General features: G+C 47.2%; 2 protein-coding genes across 2 annotated transcripts in view; both read left to right on the top strand.

Annotated features, from left to right (window-relative positions):
• LOC119440994 (chitinase-3-like protein 1) overlaps nt 1-17,287 on the top strand; it is a 359,923-nt gene that overhangs the window by 234,968 nt on the left and 107,668 nt on the right. The window lies entirely within an intron of this gene.
• LOC119441568 (diuretic hormone receptor) overlaps nt 1-17,287 on the top strand; it is a 187,239-nt gene that overhangs the window by 119,339 nt on the left and 50,613 nt on the right. The window contains exons 3-4 of the mRNA XM_037706176.2: nt 12,552-12,765; nt 13,366-13,500. Coding sequence (XP_037562104.1) covers nt 12,555-12,765; nt 13,366-13,500 — 346 coding nt within the window. The 5' untranslated portion in view covers nt 12,552-12,554. The remainder of the gene's footprint in view (nt 1-12,551; nt 12,766-13,365; nt 13,501-17,287) is intronic.

Genomic DNA, 17,287 nt, shown 5'->3' with positions numbered 1-17,287 from the left:
GGTAAATAGCTATTCTCCCTGCTTTGTTGACGCTGTCTAGTTCCTTTAAGAATCATCACCTCAAGCAAATTATGGAACTTATAATAGCTGTGTTATTGCTAACGGGAATCCTATCGTGAATACTATACGGGACTTGGAGAAATACAGGATTGTAATTATTGTTCTTGGAGTCGTTTTTCTTATTCCAGTTTATGCGTGAGTGTGGTCGTCGCTTTCATACAGCTCCGACTTGCAGGTAATACCAAAACAACACAATTATGTACACTGAGGCATTGAAATGTATTTTTCGTTATCGAGTTGGTTTTTGTACGAACGCAAGTTTTTCTCTATGAGCTGCAACGCGTCTCGTCGGACTTCTTTTTTTTAAGCATGAAATCATTTCCCGGCGACCTTCAATTGACCTTGAGCCAAAAGCCAGAGCTTGTTATCCGGGCACTCAAACGAGAACACCCGGGCATCGTTGCGAGGACAAAAGTTAAGAAAATGCGGTCTTTATCCACCTACCCTGTGTACAGGACCGTATTACATACGTTAGTTAGTGCCCAAACAATTTACAAAAATATTGCTTCAGAGTTCTTCCTGATGTTTGTTCACAATATCACTGAAGCAGTAGCAGCAGCACCACTAGTAGGCTGAATTTTTATTTGTCATTTTCAATAGCTACTTTCAAAAGGCAGATACAGGGCACCATACACTTGATTGTCATCTTTTCGCGCTGAGACAGGATTGTTTGATTGAACGCCACCTATATCTGTATGTTTCCTGGCGCGGGTTTTCCGGCGCCTCCATTGGGACGACGCTGTCCGCCGGAAGCTGGTAGGCCGGTAGCGTCCGGCGTACCGCAGATGGTTCTGTGGTGAGGTGTGGTGGGGTGGGTTATGCCCTTGCGAACATACACTATACCCACGGCGCTATAACGTAAAATGATTCCAAACTCCTGACGTCAAGTTTACGTAACCAACGACGCAAGCTTCGGGCGGTGACCCGCAGCGTTGCCTGAACAACCCAATCAAACTCTCTCCTCCTTTATAGGAGGTCACCTTTGTTCGCTTTCAAAACCAATAAGATTGTGTACACTCAGCGGTTTTTCTTATTTAATTCGCTGACAAGAAGCGAGGAGTGCGCTCTCTTGGAGAGGGTTTCGATGGGACCGAGCCAGCACTGTAAAAATAGATAACCGCATTAAGAAGGTGGTGTCGGCTTCTCCGATTGGTCCGCTTCGCCTTACTTAGCTTGCGGTGGCTCGTCGAAAATCGCGGCGGCGTGCAACGGATGGATAAGAATGCCGCTAAAACGAATACTCATCAAGAAAGACTCGGCAGAGCGATGTCGTATGCATGCCGAAAGGGCTCGATAACGTTTTACTGCCACGCAGAAAGGTTTATCATGCGCAAATAAATACATGCTCACCGGCAGGTGCGAGTAGCGAAGGCCTGAGCGATCGGCCGGCAGCCATCTTGTATTCCTTTCAGAACGGGGCAGTCTGTGGCTATTCTGAAAACTTTTCAGTGTTGTTCGGCATATTAATGCATTTTTTTGCGTTCACGTCACTTTGACGTGTGAGTCTTCGCGGTTTTGTGAGGTCGCGTGACAGACAGGTGATGTGGGCGTAGCCAGAAAACATTGGACCAATAGCAGAGGGCTAATGGTGAAAAGGCGTCGAATCAGGAAGGATAATTTTTTTGTGCGGTTTAATTCACGCATAATCAGTGTGTTCACGTTGTATAAGATGGGGATGTATCGCGGTTTTCGTGACGTCGCGTGACAGACAGGCGAAGTTGGGAGTGGTCGGAAAATGTTTTGACCAATCGTGGAGGCTGATTGCAGAAATTGGAATCAAAACAGTTTGGAATCATTTTATGTTATAGCGCCCCCATTTTAAGATTGTGGGTAGTATCATCTCCAACCAGTCTGCTTTGCCGATAGCCATTTCATTCTTACACCTGGGCCGGTATTTTTGTAGCGATGCCTTTCCGATGCTAATGCCTTTTCGCGCTTTTCGCGATTGGTCAGTGGTTAGAGCGACGGTCTGCTCACGTTATCAACGGGATCAGCCGATCCGTGAGTGGTGGATGATAAAACTAGTATATAATAAGGCATAAGGCATCGATACAAAATACCGGCCCTAGTGTTGTTTTTCAGAAATTGTTTTATCCCAGACTCTACCGAAAATCTGTCCGTAGACGTATACGTCACGCAATCTTCATCACGCAATTGCGCGAGATAACGGCACTGCCGCTTTGTGCATACCAAATGGTTATGAAAAGTAGACATAGAAGGATTAGAATGGTTTACTTCAGTAAAGCAATTGTACTCATGGCGACGTATATTTGTTGCAATAATGAAATTTTGATACTATTTCTTTTATCACTTAATAATTTAGTAGAAAATAGGAATTGCAGATTGGAGACATATAACTGTATTAAAGATGGTAGTGCTAGCTTGGAAGTGTCGTTTGCTGTCAACTCAGTCGGCGTGTACAGGCGTGGCGTTACCAACGACCTTCATCGCGCTCTGTAGCGCCGTGACGGCGGCTCACCATTCAACATACGTATGGGTGCTCGCTCGCAATGCCGCCGTAGCCCTAACGAAGCAGTTTCGCTCCATACGCACTCACCGTCGCTTCGGATGTAACTATCACGCCTGGAAGCTTTAGCGGGGTTGTTTACGCTGAAGAGCCACACAAGACTCGCGTGCTTGCTATCGCTATCATTGTTTCGAGCGAAACTAATAAAACACTGTGCCCATTTATGGACTTGTATTTGTTCATGTGCAACGAAGCTGCCACTTCTCAGAATACACGTCACACTTTCGTGTTCGGACCAATCCCTCTGAAAGAGGCAGAAGTCAGTTTTAATGTGAATCATTCTTTGCCTCAGTCTTGGTTCTTTGCGGTAGGCAAGCATATAGGTTCCCGTATCGTCTCGTTCGAATAAACGGGAAATAATGAGTGACTGATGGCGTATTCGAGCCTCAGCTGTCGAGCACAGCAGCCCATCGCGGTAACCATTAGAACACGATCGCACACGTACTTCTCTGATTACAAAGGGAGCCAGCTCTTTGAAACACTCTGTGTGGCCGTTCCGTGCCCCTTTCGTGCCTTTCACTGTGACAGTTCGCGGTTTGAGACGTTGTTTTGGATGGCGCCTTCTCTAAGACCGACCCGCTTTCTTCTAGATGCTAACGCTACGTATAAACTCTCTTTGTGTGTGTGTGTGTGTTTTATATACAACACATGAGTAGGTCCCTCATGACCCTTGCAATTAACCCGTGGCCCTCAGTCTCCAGGGCCTGCGGAGCGCCTGACTATAACGGCGGTCAGACATGCGACGTGGCGGAGGCTGCTAGGAATCTCTGGAACCGGGCAAGCTGCCACTTGAAACTGAACCTGGAAACATTTACCAGCCGAGCCTTAGCAAGTGAGGCTTGTCTAGCAGGGCTGTTTAGAAATTATAAGCCATTGCTTGGAGTATTATAGCGTGGTTAGAAGAAATGGTGAGGCTTTTAGAGTGCTGACTAACGGCCACGTCCTCTGCTACAGAGGTCTTTCAGAAAAAAAAGAATAAGTGTTAAGATTTCTTATTCATAAATACATAGCGGGCAACATTAAATAACTCTGGGGCATTATGGAGAGGGCAAGGGTCGTCGTAATAAAAGTAAACAGGAGATATAGATAAAAGGTAGTACAAGCATACGCTCCAACCTCAAGTCATGATGGTGTAGAAATAGGCCAGTTTTAGCGAGATGTTGAATAAGCAATCAGAAAGGTGCAAACTCAGTGTACTGTAATCATGGGTGACGTCAATGCAAAAGTTGGGAAAGTAGAGGCTGCCGAAGAAGAAGTTGGGAACTACTGCATTGTTAATAAGAATAGTAGAGGACTGATGTCGGTAAGATTCGCCAAAAGAAATAGACCCTCAATAATGAATGCCTTCATAAAGAAGCGCTGTAACAGGAAGTGTACTTGGAAAAGCACTAATGGAAAAGCAGGAAATGTAATAGATTTCCTACTCTCTACCGATCCCAGCATAGTGCAGGATGTAAAAGTGTTAGGTAGGATCAGTGACAGTGATCGTCAGTAAGGCTTAGGATTTCTCTCAATTTGAAGAGAGAAAGAGCAAAGTAGTCAAAAAGAAGTCAAAAGGACCTTATAAAGAAATCAAAAAGCATTGTCCAACTCAAGCGACCAGGTAGAGTTTTCTGAACTGCCAATGCTGGTAAACAAGAAGAAAGTAAACGATCTTGCAAAATTTAACGACGGAAAGATTGATGAAGCAGTAAAAATTGGCAGCACCATGAAATCAGTGAGACGACAACTTGGCACAGGACAGTGCAAGATGTATGCATGGAAAGATAAGCAGGGTAATGTCGTCAGCAACATAGATAACATAGTAAAAGAAGCAGGTGAATTCTGTACTGACCTGCGCAGTACCCAGAGCAATCACGCAACCTTCACTGGAAGTAATGATAAACAGGATGTAGAGGCTCCTTCTATAACTATTGTTGAAGTTGCAAGGATCATGGAAGACATGCCCCGGGAAAAGCGGCAGGATAAGATCGTATAATAGACAATTTAATCAAAGATGGAGGAGAAATTAGGTTTGAAAAGCTTGTGCCCTTTATACGCAATTACTCACAACTTCAAGGGTACCAGATATCTTAAAAGAATGCCCACATTATACTAATGCATAAAAAGGGACAAGTAAAAGGAATCAAAAGTGCAGACCTAGCAGCTGGCTTTCTTCATTGTATAAAATATTCACCAATATAATTTTAAATGGAAGCAGGGCCACACATGACTTCAATCAACCAATAGAACAGGCTGGCTTCATAACGGAATAATCTACAATGGATTACGTCCATATCATCAATCAGGCAATTCTGCGGAGTACAACAGCCTCTATATATGGCGGAGTACAACATCCTCTCTATTCAGCAATAAAACCAGCAGCCGTGGAGGCATTCTGTAATCAAGGAGTACAGAAGGCTTAATTGAATATTGTGTGAAATATCTACAAAGATTCCACAGCTACCTTGCTTCTCCCCACAAAAAGTATAACATTTTCTAGCAAGGGCGTCTGGCTAAGACACATAATCCCTCGAATACTGTTCGCGGCATGCTTAGAAGAATTATTCAAGCTATTAGACTGGGAAACCTTAGGAGTGAGGATCAACGGCGAATATCTCAAAACCCACATGACATTATCCGGTTCAGCAACACTGGGAATGAATTTCAACAAATGTTTGAGGAGCTTAACCAAGAAACTACAAGAGCAGCATTGAAGATTAATATACAGAAGACTAAGGTACTGTTCAATACCCATGGCAAGGAAGCTAGGATTCACGATCGCGAGTCAGCCTCTAGAGTCTGTGCAGAAGTTCGCTTATCTAAGAGAATTACTCTCATGGGACCCCGACCATGAGAAGAAAATTTACAGAATAATAAATATTGGTAGGATTGCATACGGCAGGCATTACCAAATACTGAAAGTTTACTACTGTCGTAAAAAAGAAAAGTATACAATCATTGCAGTCTACCGGTGCTAACGTATGGACCAGAAACTTGGAGGTTAACAAGGAGGTTTGAGAACAAGTTAAGGTCTGTGAACACAGCGATCGAACGAAAAATGTTCTGCGCTAAGCGAAGAGACTGGAAGGGAGCGGTGTGGATTAGAGAGCATACGGGGACAACGGGTATTCTTCGAAAAGATATGGAGCTGGGCAGGCTATGTATGAGGTAGGACAGATAATCGGTGGACCATTACAGTTACAGAATGGGTGCCAAGGGTAACGAAGCGCGGTCGAGGACGGTATAAAATTAGGTGAGGTGATGAAATTTGAGAATTTAAAGCAGGAAGTTGGAATCAGCCAGCGCAAGGCAGGAGTGATTCAAGATCGCTGGGAGAAGCTTTCGCCCTGCAGTGGACATGAAAATAGGCTGATGATGATGATGGTGATGATGACATGACATGGAGATGGGTCTGTACATTTGTATAACAGTTAGGCGCAAATCATGTCCCATTCCATGTGCTGATCGCTAACGCCCGTTGAGTACCCATGCAGAACCCAACAATTGGTATGGAAGTAAGCGTCTTTTCTGTCTGTATCTGTGTTGTTTCCGTCCGTGTTCCTTCATCGGCAATTCAGCGCTCTTCGACCTTCAAATGCCGCTTCAACTAGCCCAGCGGTTGACGCTTCTACGTTATGTATAAAGTTTGGAAGACCTTGTTGTTGTGAGAGTTGGTACATATTAGCGAACAATTTTTAACTGTATGAACACACAGCCACAGAGACAACAAAAAACAAGGACAGGCGCAGATGCGCCTGTCCGCGTTTTATGCTGTCTCTGTGGCCGTTTGTTTGCGCATTCAAACAATAGTTGTGTAAAAATTTTCATCGAAGGACCGTTCTAGAAATAATTTCGGTGCCGCCATATGATCGTCTTCGACGTGGTAGACATCGTGCGGCTGTCGTCATATACACACGTATACCTTCGCGTCATACACAAAACTACTTCATTTATCCAAACACCTAGGCCCAACTGGCATCGTTTTGCACAACCCCAAACAAGTGGATAGCCTGATACCTTGAACATACTTCGCATAACATGCCCATAGTGCGTGGGATCTGGGAATTTTTTTCCTGGACCCTGTGCTTGTCACAGATTGCTCGCTAATGTCAATATTATCGCTGATTCGTAGATACGCACTTTATGTTCTTTAGCGCGTGTCAAAGGCACGCTATCAATGCGCAGTCAGGTTGGCTACAAAAGAAAACAAGGAAACCAACTGCAGGACTACTAATCAATCAATTATTTCTATAACGTGACCCGGAACAACTCAAATGTCTGAGCCCTGGTGCACGCATACAATAAGCAAGCGATAGCCCCCCCCCAAACAAAAAATAACTACAACGGAAAATAAGTTTAAAAAACCCCAATGAATAAAAAGAACAATTATAAAAGGAAGAGTGCTAAAAGGAAGAGTGCTGAAATATACAAAAGAAAAAGGAGGAGAGAGAGAGAGAGACAAAACTTTATTCTGATGGGGCACGGAGAAGCGTCGATCTCCGTGGTGGGTGGAGCCTTCAGTCAAGGGCCCCAGCGGCGGTGGCAGAACTTTCGGCTCTGGCGATAAGCTTTCGCTGATCCTCCAGTGCCGAGCTGGTCAGCACCATCTCCCACTGCTCGTGCGTTGCGTTCCGATTTGGGGAGTTATTGGGGATATTTTGGCATGCCCATGTGGTGTGGTTAAGGGTAGCTCGCTCTGTACAGAAAGGACAACGGGGCTGATAAAGGGTGGGGTACATCGCGTGAAGGAGCGTGAGGTGAGGATAGGTGTTGGTCTGGAGTTGCCTCCAGGTCGTGGCTTCAGCTCTGGTGAGGGATGGGTGCGGTGGCGGCATCGCTCTTCTCGAAAGGCGGTAGTGCTGCAGTATATCGTAGTAGGTTTGTAGTGTGTCTGTACTTGGGTCTTCTGGCGTCTCTTGCAGTGCCCGGTTGCAGTGACCTCGGGCTATTGTGTGTGCACAATGGTTTCCGCTGACGCCTTCATGTCCCGGTGTCCAAATTATCGTGGTGCGGCGTATTTCGTTGAGGCGATGTAGAATATCGCATGCGATTTTATGTAGATGGCCGTTCACGTAGGCTCCACATGCTTACTGACAGTCTGTAAGAAAATATAGTTCTTTGTTTTGTCTCGATGCCGAGATGGCGAGGGCAATGGCGGCCTCTTCCTGCTGCGGCGACGTTCTGCGTACGAATGAAGGCGGATAACAGTTCTTGCTGTCTGTGTCCAGCCACGCTGATTACCATGCCCTCTCCATTCGGGTACATGGCAGAATCTGTCTGGCGAGCAGTGGAGAGAGTGCCGTATCTCCTTTCTATTGTTATCGTTCGTGCTTTTCTCCTGCCCAAGTGATATTCCGGGTGCATGTTACGCGGAACAGGGGCCACCATTATTTGCTTGTGTAGGGACTTGCGGAGTACTTCTTGATTGTTGGCTGTCGCCATGGGGTATTGCAACCTTCGAAGTGTTGCTTTGCCTGTTCTAGTGAGGTTGAGGCGTGTGATTTGCGCATGTCGGTGTGCTTCAATTAGTTTTTCTAAGGTGTTGTGGATGCCCAGGGATAAAAGTTTCGAAAAGTTTAGAAAAGGAGGAAGAAAGGCAGTTAAACAATGTGTATACTATGATATAACAGCACCAAGTTCTTGATAAAACAATGACAGTTAGTCATGAAAAACTACGAGATCATGAAAATAAGCGTTATAAAGACTGAGTATTCTGTGGAAGGATGAATGTTAGTGATGATAGGGAGGAACGTGGAGATGTCTATGTTCTCTTGTGATCTTGCGCGGAATACGAAATGTGACACAACTGAGGAGTTCAGGACAGTTGAGGCTACCGTAAAGGAGTTTGAAAGCAAAAGAATTTCAGCTTGATTACGTCAGCAGAAGTATTGGCAATGACAATAGTCCAACAGGGCTAGAACAAGTTCCAGTGTCTGTGTTGGCAAAGCGGGGATGATATACTCTTAGAAACTTTTTCTGGGCTGGATCTATAATGTCTCTTTCGGTTGCATCTAGAAGATCCATTCCAGACGACCGACGGGTATTCGAGCTGAGGAAGACAGCTTGTTCTGTACAATTTGCAGAACGGTGTAGGGGAATTCAATTCTCTCGGTAATCTGCAAAGAGAGCTAAGAGAGCGCATATCTTGCACATGAACGCGTTTAGTGTGAGCAGAAAAGTGCAAGGTTTTATCACAGGGCACACCGAGATCATTCACCTCAGAGACCTTTCACAACTGTAGAAGATCTACCTAATAAGAAAAAAATATTACACCATCTTCCCGTAGGGGAACCCTGAGTAGTATGCGAAGCAGCCATGGGGTCAACCACGGCGCTGACACTGGCATTGACGCTGGCGCTGTCCGTGGCACTCATCGCGGCGTTGCGTAGGTAAGATTTCCGACGCTGCTCGACGAGTAATGGCTGATCTCGTCGAAAACCTCCGAGCCGCCCCCAGAGGCACAGGCAACAGTCACCAACGCCACGCGCGTTCGGTGCGAACACGGATAAAACGCCGACGGCGTCGACAACAGTTCTGCGCGTTGTGGCGCCCCCCAGCAGAGTATGCAGCGCCTACCGTCGCGCCTCTAACCTAAGCTGCTTCGCATTATCGCGCGCGGAGCCGCAGGTGTTGCCATTTGTTGCGCAATCCGGAGGAGAGAAGCGTCGGAGAGGAGAGGAGGAATGCCTAGAGGAGAGGAGATGAGACAAGAAGAGGAGGGGGAGGAGGATGCGCATGCGCGGTGCGGGTGTGGACCCACGCCGGATGGATGGAGGGAGGGAGTGACATAGCCCCGACCATAAGCTGCTTCGCATCTAAAAAAATATACGCTTGCTATTTTGCGGGTGGAAGTGATGGCGTTGGTTTTAGCAGCATTGAAGGTGAAGTTATCTTGGCACCACTTGGAAAAAGTTGCAGTTTCGCCTGAAAGGCGAAGCACAGATTGCGATAAGAAATCAGTGGGCGGCTATACAAAGTAAGGATAGCAGAATTATCGGCCGTATAAACTTGTAAACATAGGCACACTAACTAAAGTACCAAGCATGGTGTCACGCTCGCACAAGCAAACATGAACGCATCTCACTCGATGACCGCGGAAACTCGCAGTGAGCATATTGCGCTTCTAGCCGGCACTTGCATCAACGTGATCTTAGCCGCGAAAACACAGGGAGCGCGGACTCTGCTCCCGCCGCACATGGCTTTCAAGATACGGCCGCGAGGGCGGGCCCTCGCGGCGCAGAACGCGCGCCCCCTCCACCCGAAGGCCTGGTGGTAGGGCGCGGCCGCAGTAAAGCGCGGCCCCTTCTCCTGCCCACCCTCCCCTTGGAGACTTTCGGGTCGGCGGGAGCGCGTGGCCCCTCCACTTCCGTACCCTCCGTCCAGAGCGTTGTGCGCGACTGGAAGACTGCGCGCTTCCTTCCCGCTTCCCGCCTTGCGTTCGCGAGCCGCGACTTCCGGCTCACCGTCGCATGCTTTCACTCGCACATACAGCATACGGCGCGCGGCGACGATTTTATTGCCCATGGACTTTACACGGAACCTCACGGCGAAGATGACGCCTACGGCAGAAATACGGTGAAGTGTCCTATCGCAATAAAAAGAAAACTGATCAGACTACAGGATGTGACCGTTATCTTTAGTATTCATTTCGTCTTGATGTGATCAGCATGTAGAAGGATCTAAGAATTATCAACAGCGAAAAAAAACTTCAGTAATGAAATTTAAAAAATGAGTGGTCTTAATACAGATCCTTGAGGGATGCCACGTTGCTATGTGAAAAAAAAAAAAAAACATTTGACGATTGATGTTACAATAAGTTGATCTATCAACAAGATGTATACGCTCAAGATATTGAGAACTGCCGAGTCAACACCAATGGGCTTGAATCTCGCCAGAAGCGGTAAGTGACTGAGTAAATCAAAAGCTTTGCTGAGGTCACAGTAAATCACAACTTGGCCACTCAGAAGTACCGGCGCGGAGACCTGCGTCATGAAACGCGAGATTTTTGACAGTGACGCGGCTGGAGAGAAATTAGTGCTGTTTCTGAATGAATGAGTTACATTAAAATACAATTTGTTGTGAAGGGCAAGCTCAAAAATTTTAGACGCGGCAAAAAGACGAGAAATCGTGTGATAATTCGGGGAATCGGCTTTACAGCCGGACTTCAATACATGAAAAAGACGAGCTGTTTTCTAAAAACATATACGGGATGCGTACGCAATAATGAATTTAAAAATATGTATCAATGCTGAGGAAATATACTGTCGTAACCTTTTACTACTAAGGAGGGAAGGCCCTCAGGGCCTTGAAATAGGGAAAGATTCCATCGCTTATGACAATCCCTGATGAGCTTTTGATCAGAAAACTCAAGCACTGGATGTAGTAACCGCCATGTGCTTGCTTACTGACACCAGAGGGAAAACGTGAAGCTTTATGTGTCATTTCAATACTGTCTCTCCCCCCCCCCCCCTTGGGTAATGCCCTGTTAAGTGTCCTTAAGGGTTAATAAATGATGATGATGACAGGAAATGGACAGCAACATAGTTCGTGTCGGCTTGCACTCCTTCTCCGCTAGTGTCCAGTTGGCGAGCGCATTTTTGACGTTTTATCAAGCGATTGCGGATTTACTTCTCAAACTACGCGGGTCTGATACAGGCGCTCTTTTCCAAAAATTAAATATATGAGTCGTGATCGCGCTCATAGAGGCGTTGGCAGAGAGCCAGAAAAAAAAAGCGGAATTCCTCCCTCAGTGATTAGGCATAGGGCTCCTCAATTTTCGATGCAGGCGATCTTCAAGCTTTAGGTCAGTTAGAAGTTCAGATGAGAACCAGTGGCGATACTTAAGAGTGTTTAGGTGTTTAGGACTGGGGAATGTATTTGCGCATACTGCTCAAAAAAGTTTCGTAGACGGATATACTTGACCATCAGCATTAGTTTTCTCTGTAACCGGTTACCACTAAAAATAATAATGTTTACTATTCGTCACGCTTGACTCATTCGGTTATTGACTGGACCGAACGAGGACGTCGTTCTGCCTTTTGTTGCAGGAGTCTCTTGAGCGTTGTGCGCACGCGTACTAGCATTCTTGCTGAGAAGCTTTGTGGGAATTGTTAGGATGCACTAGTCTAAGCGGAACGGAGTGTAAACGATCAGAAGAAATTGTCCATTACTTCGGCATGACTCATATACACGCGCTTCTTACAGATGTCAACCCTGCTTCACAACAATACAAGTGCGTGAACAGGACAAACATCATTTATGGTGGCGCATGTACGCAGCAAAATCAGTACGTCGGAAATAATTAAGGCATCAATTTGTGAGCCAGAAACATTGTTTCTCATGTATTGTGCCTTGTCCGTGCTGCTCGCACCAGTCAAATATGTACGTCACCGTTCAATCAAAACCTTTAATTTCCACGTATACCTTTGCTGTGCGGCTAGATCGATTTCACGCTTGTTAGCGGATTTCTTAGAATTGCTGTACAAGTCCCTTCAAGGGAACATTACCTGCAGGAGTTACAGCCTCTAACCATTCCTTTGGCAAAAAAAGTCATTCAACGCCTATGTACGGAGGATAGAGTCAACGGGCCTGATTTTGTTAACAGCAGCACGCCACTCTTCCCGTGCGAGACGTTAGTGGGCGACTATTCGTCTGGAAGAATTTTCCCTCCGGTGTACCTGGTTCGCATTGTAGCATTTCTTCTTTTCGGGAACATGTAAGCAAGCGCGTCATACTCACAGTGGCACAAATACGTCGCACTATTCCATTATACAATTTAAACGGCGAGGTATGGTTACACATTGGCATATGTACATTTTGTAAGCGTTTATTCACAAGCCCTCTTTCAGAGAAGGCAACATGCATTGGTTTTTCTTTTGCTGAGTTGATCACGCTGACATGTTGTGTAACATTTTATTCGCGCGGTTTTGCTTTAGAGTGAGCAGTAACAAATAGCGTGGCCTCCATTTTTTTTCTTGCTCAGTTGATGGCGTTCCACGAATTCCGTGACCTGCAGCTCCGTGGAGATGACGTCACCACTGCCAGTAGTGTTAACGGAGTCGGAGAATTGGCAGAGACGTATCCGACAACCGAATCGGGCATCGCCATGGATCCGACAACTACGCTAGCCAGGCACAATGTTTCGATGTCTCCCGAGGTCCTGTGCTACATGTCAGCTCTCACCGACGCTTCGCAAGGTGAGATGTCCCTTTTCAGTCCTTTTGCGGGCTATTCTGTGCTTGTAGGGCTAGACAGGTCTATTGGAAACTGCCTTTTCCAGATTGTAATACCGCCTTGGAATGACAGTGCATGTGGTGCAAACAAGATGACGACAGGAACACACAGACTCGACGCTATTTCAGTGTTCCGTGTCTTTCTGTTCCTGTGCTCGTTTCGTGTCCATTTCTTGTTTCATCTACACCTCTATTCCTAGATGGCGTACCAACAAGCATGCATTTCCACACTAGTAAAATTGTCGTACCGTTCTGAAACGCGCACTGGCAGGTGTGCGTCCTTCATAGTTTTACTATTCGTTTTCATTGTAGTACACATTGCGAATCGCCATCGCCTTGTCGTTGTCATAGAGCATCCTACGCTGTCTTTACAGTACCACCTAAAGCTTTCTTTTGGATGTCCGTTTTTCAATTTTCTAGGAGGAATAAAAAGTAGCGACTGTTCTTTCATTTCAGTCAATATGATCCCTTCTCCAAATTAAGTTTTTTTGTAATTAAGTGCTAAAAAGCAGTAATAGAGTGCTTAAGTATAGTCCTAAACGGCATCGTTCCTATTCGGCACAGATGACTCCAGATATGCGGCCATTTCTTGCCCCGTGGTTTGGGATGGACTGACGTGTTGGCCTCGAACGTCTGGGTCCTCTTTGGCGGTGGTACCATGCTTCGCGTCGCTCAACGGGCTCGACTACGACACGACACGTGAGTTGGGCATGGCTCAGCAGCTGTTCGTCTGCGATCATTGAAACTGACTGCTATAAGGTCACGGGTACGCTATAGATGTATGTTTTCTTCGAACAAGGCGAAAAATTCCCCAATAGAAGCAAGGCAGGAGGTGGGGAGAGGCAACATTCCTTTGTTATGTTTATATGCAATCAGTGATCACGAAGGTGCCGGTGGTGAGGTTGGTGAACGGATAGAAAATGAATGTCTAAGCAAAGTGATATCTTAGTGGTGTAAATCTGCTAAGACGTCCAATTGGTGTTTGACGCAAACGTGTGTGACGACGGCATCATCATGGTGCGGACTATGTGATCACCAAGATAGAAATGTCTACGGCATGTCAACAACGACTTCATGCCGACGTAACCCCGACCCAGACAAGAGACTACGATAGAAAGACAAGAATGACATGACAACGGCGGCGTCACGACAACTGATTGATCGTGTCTGGATTCGCGGTGTCAATACTCCATCCAGCTGCGGGCCTAGTGTGGCGCAACAAGTTGATATCACACAGCCAATAAAACCGAGGAAGCTTCCCGCGTCATTTACCAGTATTTACTTCTCAGAAAACATGCAAGCTCTAAAAAAAGCTTTGGGTAACAGCGCAAACAGACGACCACAAGAAGGGAGACGTACACATAAGCGCTGCGTACTTCTAAATGAAGGCAGCGTAGCTGCCAAACTTATTCAATTAGCCATAAAGAAAGTGAGGAAGAAAAGGATGGAAACAATTTAATAACTGTAATGCACAATTGAGCAAAGCATTTTCATCATTACGGATCTTTGCAGCATTGATTCGCATTGTTTGATGTCGATGCACTTTGAGTGGTCCATCAATGCGGAATCTACGAGTTGTCGTTCTGCAATCAGTCGCGCTCCCGCTTAGCTCAAATGGTAGAGCAACTACCTCGGAGAAGTGCTGGGTTCGACCCCTGGGCCCCAGGACGAAATTTTCTGTAACTGGGAAGCTTTGTTTCTGAGAAATAGGCGCGCGCTAACTTTGGCTACTCTCTCGCGCATGACAATTTTAAAGCGAGACTTCCTTTACGAGACCTCCCTGACTTTTCTGAGCGTGGCTGCAGCTCTTGTCTTGTCGAATATTTCATACTTAAAATTAAAGAAAACTCTGCTCCCACGCAATGTGGACTCGATGTAAACGAGGCTTTCCGTGCTGTTTGCGTTGATTCGTGATGATTGCCGGTGAGGTTTACGGCGATTGTTTTTAAGCGTTTAGCGAAACACGAGAGTGGGGAGTTTATGTTAGACGCTAACTCGCTTGCAGCAGTTGTGTTTTTGTACATAGTGTACACAACACACAGCGAAGCGTGTTTGCTGCACGCGTTGTTGTGCTCCACTACTCATGGCTATCGAGGAGGAGGTCAGTTGACCACACGGCGTATCGCACTGTGGCAGAAGTGTTAAACTTTATTTAAATAATAGGCCTTTACGCGCCCAACCTACAATCTGATTATTAGACACGCGGTAGGATCATTTCGACCACCTGGGACTCTTTAACGTGCACGTAAATCGAAGTACACATGAGCGCTTTTGCATTTCGCCCCCGTCGAAATGATGCTGCCGCGGTCGCGATTGAACCCACGACCTCGATCAATGCGATACCCTCAAAGCTACCGTGGGAAGTAGCTTTGAGTGTTAGGTGTTGACTTTATGAGCGCCCGCTACCGTAAGTGTCGTCTAGACGCTGCGCCGCTTTAATGCGGCTTGGCGCCCGCACGCCCTCCGCCAGTTGTCCGCTTGATAAATTTGCAGGATGTTTACTTTTCAGGAATAGTAAAAGCGTAGCGTACTTTCACCTAAAATGTATCCTGCTTGCCCGCAACTCCTGCCTTGTCTAGTAGTATAAAAACCTTGATTTGATTACGCCACCTTTTTCCCACTCCCCCGCTGCCCCCCATGCATGCGCGAGCTGCCGCGAGCGAACAGTGGCAAGGCATTTATTCACTCGTTTCGTGATTGCGTCTTTTATACTACCCAGTCACTGCCTCCTCTTTCTTTCCGTCTACCGTTTTATCCACCTCTCCTCTGGACTGGTGCGCGTTAGTACAAACGTCAGCGCTGCAGTTTCTCTAATGCTCTTGCGGGAGCTGAAAGATAATTACAGCATCCCTAGAGGGCATTGTGGTGACGGGATGGAAAAGTTCAAACGAGTTTCTCAGGTCGCCTTTCCTCTCTGACACGCTCGGAACCACACCCCGACGCGGCGGGCCCGACATCAGCAGCAGCAATGGAAGAGTCGAAGTAAGACGCAAAAGAAACCTTGGCTTTAATATTGAATTACGCGCTCGATCGTTCATTCGAACCTCTGCCGTCGAGCACCGCAGCCCAGTGTTCAAACCGTTAGGCCGCGATCGCACGCGTACTTCCCTCGTTCCAAAGTCAGCCGACTTCGTTGAAACATTTCTCGCGTGCATCTCGTACCGATTTCTTTCCTCGTGACTCCTCGTGCATTGTGGCGATGCGCTAGATTGCGCAATCTCCGAGGTCGGCCCACATTGTAGCAGCTAGCGCTACGTCGAAAGTGAGACTTTGTACAGGCTTCTGATCAGCCCAAGTTATTCATGTGTTAACATGTCTTTGTCGAAGTATACAAATTTCATTATTGTTTTACCTTTGAGCACATGACACAAATATTGCCGCAAGTCTGCTCCTAAGCATGTATTCTACATCGGTAGCCAGCGAGCCACTCTGTCAAAAGCGCGTCTGCTACGTCTCGCGCGTCTGCTTGGTTTCGTGGGGTGGCGCAATGTATGCCGCTCGTGCACGAGCACGAGACAGTGGCGCAGACCATCACGGGGAGAAGAGGAAGAAGTGCGTTCGGCGCAGAGACGCTCGTGTGGAACGTTCTTGAAAACTCTTGGTGTACATAGTTAGTTTCAGGGCACAAATTCGCCCTTAATAAACCAGTTATTGTATTTCACTCCTCGAAATACCGTTACATTCTGGTGGAGGTGCTGGGTATGTTTGGAAGTCCCCTGGGTGCCAAAGACCGGAGTCCCGATCCTCAGCGATTGGAATCTGGAGAGCTGACTCCAGTGCACCAGCCCGCCAGTCGCCGACTTCGGGGAGACCCGCCTGAATTCGGACCGCTTCCCACTGCTACGGCCACACGGACGGTGTCTTCCGCTGACGCCACAACGATGACTAGCCAGGCGACATCACCCGAGGTCGTCGTGTACCCGCCGCGCATGCCCGAGCTGTTCCACGGCGACCCGTACGAAGACGTCGAGGATTGGTTGGAGCATTTCGAGAGGGTCGCAGATGTCAACGGCTGGGACCCGGCACGGAAACGTCGCCACGTGTACTTCGCGTTGGGGAATTCAGCAAAGACATGGTATGAGAATCACGAAGGGGTGTTAACGTCGTGGGAAGAGTTTCGGCGACATCTGCTTGCTGCGTTCGCAAGCGCCGATCGCCGAGAGAAGGCTGAGAATGCTCTGCAAGCCAAGAACCAATGCACCAACGAGAGTGTCGGCATGTACATAGAGGACATGTCCCGTCTGTTCAAACGTGCCGATGCAAACATGCCCGAGGAGAAGAAAGGGCGCCATCTTATGCGTGGCGTGAAGGAGGAGCCATTTGCTGGGTTGGTTCGCAACCCGCCACGTACATGTTGCGGAGTTTCGCACCGAGGCGACGACGATAGAGAAGGCCCCGCAGCAGCGCGCCCGCCACTACAACCATGATGTCATCAGCGCCCCTGTGGACGTTCTTTGGGCAGGCGTGGGCAATAACACCGAAGCGT

Source organism: Dermacentor silvarum, chromosome 2 (genome assembly GCF_013339745.2).
Source record: "Dermacentor silvarum isolate Dsil-2018 chromosome 2, BIME_Dsil_1.4, whole genome shotgun sequence".
NCBI lineage: Eukaryota > Metazoa > Arthropoda > Arachnida > Ixodida > Ixodidae > Dermacentor > Dermacentor silvarum.
The sequence above is the reverse complement of the archived record's forward strand: the minus strand, read 5'-3'. Positions and strand labels throughout refer to the sequence as shown.